The 2,675-nt window shown below is 42.6% G+C and overlaps 1 protein-coding gene across 1 annotated transcript; it reads left to right on the top strand.

Annotated features, from left to right (window-relative positions):
• Positions 1-794: 794 nt before the first annotated feature.
• Positions 795-2,380, top strand: LOC116198870 (flavonol synthase/flavanone 3-hydroxylase). Its single transcript, XM_031529124.1, has 3 exons — positions 795-1,346; positions 1,436-1,763; positions 1,887-2,380. The coding sequence occupies exons 1-3, from the start codon at positions 877-879 to the stop codon at positions 2,097-2,099; spliced, it is 1,011 nt and encodes a 336-aa protein (XP_031384984.1). The 5' UTR covers positions 795-876; the 3' UTR covers positions 2,100-2,380.
• The last annotated feature ends 295 nt before the right edge of the window (positions 2,381-2,675 follow it).

The following is a 2,675-nucleotide window of genomic DNA, read 5'->3' as shown; positions in this document are numbered from 1 at the left end:
CGTTATAGCTGCAACTTCAAAATCAATCATAATCGACTCGATTGGTCATTCTTCCGTATACTCAGTTACTGTTAGATAAAAAACTCTAGTATATATTGCACAGTTGATCATTTTGTGATCAGAGACTGATCTTTGTTCGTTAAACTACGGCTGCGTTTGAAAAGTTAGGCTGATTTTAGAATCATGATTTTGATTTTAACTCAACACACTACACAACAAAAATACATGTTTCCCAAGTCAAATTTATAATACCATCTCATTTGTCTTTTTTCACAATCAAAATCAAAATCAAAATTATTAATTTAAAATCACACTAACAAATCAAACGCAGCCGTTGTCTCGACTTCTGGTCTATAGCAACGCACTTAGAGTTCCCAACCCTTGATAGCAGTTCGTATAATATGGTCATATCACTTTGTTCCGTTCCGGTGCGCGTGATCATGTTTTCTCATGGAATTAACCCCATATATGATTGCTAGCTTTTCTATTTACCCTAATTCTCTAGATCACACTAATCAAAGATTTTAGCTTATGTACGTGTAATCACAAGATGTGGTGTGATTGGCGAACCATGGTCAATAGGTAGATAGAGCTAATCTGCAATGCTCGAGTCCAAAACTGCGATGGGAGCACTTCGTGTCTACCCAAACTAGTCAATATTTAGGCGAGGTTAATTTAGTTTCAGCCGGCAGGTCAATTAAAGATACGGTTATGGTTATTAAGCTACCTACCTCTTTATGACGTCTTGTTCTTACACCGTGGGTCCTTATAAAAAGGTATTTGTCCTTACAATCACATAGCTAAGGTTTACGACCAAGACTTGGCCACCATCACAGAGCGAAGCTAAACATAAGAAAAATTAGTTGTTGGATAGAGATGGAACTAAAGAGAGTCCAAGCCCTTGCTTTCTCTTGCCTGCCGACTGAAACTATCCCGGAGGAATTCATCTGGCCGGAGACGGAGCAGCCGGCAATCACGACATACAAAGGTCCTGTCGTCCCAAAGATTCCAACGATAGACATGAGTGAGCCAAACCGAGAGAAGCTAGTGCAGGCCATCTCTGAAGCCAGTCAAGACTGGGGGATATTCCAGGTGGTTAAACACGGGATACCTGGCGACCTCATAAGCAGGCTGCAGCGTGCTGGAAGAGAGTTCTTTGAACTCCCCCAGGAAGAGAAAGAAGCGTATGCTAAGATCCCGGGCTCTCGGAGCATCGAGGGCTACGGGAGTATGCTCCAGAAGGATTTCAATGGCAAGAAGGGCTGGGTGGATCACCTCTTCCACAAGATTTGGCCGCCTTCGTCCATCAACCATCAGTTCTGGCCTAAGAACCCGCCTTCTTACAGGTCCGTCGTCCATTGTCGTTACATACCGATCCATCTGTAACCAAATATTACTTGTACGTGCATGAGAAATGATAAGGGTTGAAATGCAGGGAAGTCAATGAAGAATACGCGGGATACATGCGGGAAGTCGTTGACAAGCTGTTCGGTGCCCTGTCTCTGGGGCTCGGCCTCGAGGAACATGTGCTGAAAGAAGCGGTAGGAGGGGAGGAGCTGCAATATAACCTCAAGATAAACTACTATCCCCCGTGTCCCCGCCCTGACCTGGCTCTCGGGGTGGTGGCGCACACTGACCTGTCAGCTCTCACCGTGCTTGTGCCCAACGAGGTTCCCGGGCTACAGGTCCTGAAGGATGGCCATTGGATCGATGCTGAATACATCCCCAACGCATTGATCATCCACATCGGTGATCAGATTGAGGTCGAGAATTTCCGTAGACTTGAATTATCTTCTCTTTTTCCTTTCTCATCAATTATATATACATTGTTGGTTCGTGTTTAACATACATACTCATAAGGGTGTGCATGTGCCGTGTTGTTGCAGATCCTGAGCAACGGAAGGTATCGGAGCGTGCTACACCGGACTACGGTGGACAGGAACAGGGAGCGGATGTCGTGGCCAGTTTTCCTGGAGCCTCCGATGGATTTTGTGGTCGGGCCTCTCGGCCAGCTAGTTGACGAGCAGAATCCTCCCAAGTTTAAGTCCAAGAAATTCAGGGATTATATGTTCTGCAAATTGAACAAGCTTCCCCAGTAGTTGGTTTTTTTCCAAATTAATCCACCACATATATATAATACATATGCATGATATCTATATATATACATATATATATCATTTATATTGTCTCCATCCCATCATGATACGTTTTATTAGTTGCATGCAGATCTATCCCATAATGCTTTGTCCGGAGAGGATAATAACCATACGTGGGTGTATACACCGGGTATTGCAGTCCTATGTTCATGATAATAATTTGTTTTCCCATCCTATCATTGATGGATTTGGACAAAATTTTTGTATATATTGACTTTGGCAAATCCACTCCCGCATCGTTCTTCATTTCTCTGTCACCGTGTAAGATGCAAAGCCAATGACATCACTGTCCCGGTTTTTTTTTTCCCTTAATAAATTTCAATTTTATTCTTTTTCTTTTTAAGATTTTTACAATTTTCTTCAAATTTTCCATGTTTTCAATTTTTTTTTAATCCGATCCAAACAAGATGAAAAATAATCCAACTAGCCCGTCAAAGCAGATAATCTAGTCCATATGGTCGGATAAGTGTTTTTATGGTTGTTATGGCCGGACCGGTTAACTTAATCCAAGGCTTTATC

This window comes from Punica granatum, chromosome 3, assembly GCF_007655135.1.
Source record: "Punica granatum isolate Tunisia-2019 chromosome 3, ASM765513v2, whole genome shotgun sequence".
NCBI classification, from domain to species: Eukaryota; Viridiplantae; Streptophyta; class Magnoliopsida; order Myrtales; family Lythraceae; genus Punica; species Punica granatum.
Note: the sequence above shows the minus strand (reverse complement) of the source record. Positions and strands in the feature narration are given on the sequence as shown.

Bases quoted from the DNA above. Each gene is read 5' to 3' on its own strand.
- LOC116198870 (XM_031529124.1), top strand. From the start codon at position 877: ATGGAACTAAAGAGAGTCCAAGCCCTTGCTTTCTCTTGCCTGCCGACT. The intron at 1,347-1,435 runs GTCCGTCGTCCA...GTTGAAATGCAG, and splicing joins AAGAACCCGCCTTCTTACAG to GGAAGTCAATGAAGAATACG. The intron at 1,764-1,886 runs GTCGAGAATTTC...GTGTTGTTGCAG, and splicing joins ACATCGGTGATCAGATTGAG to ATCCTGAGCAACGGAAGGTA.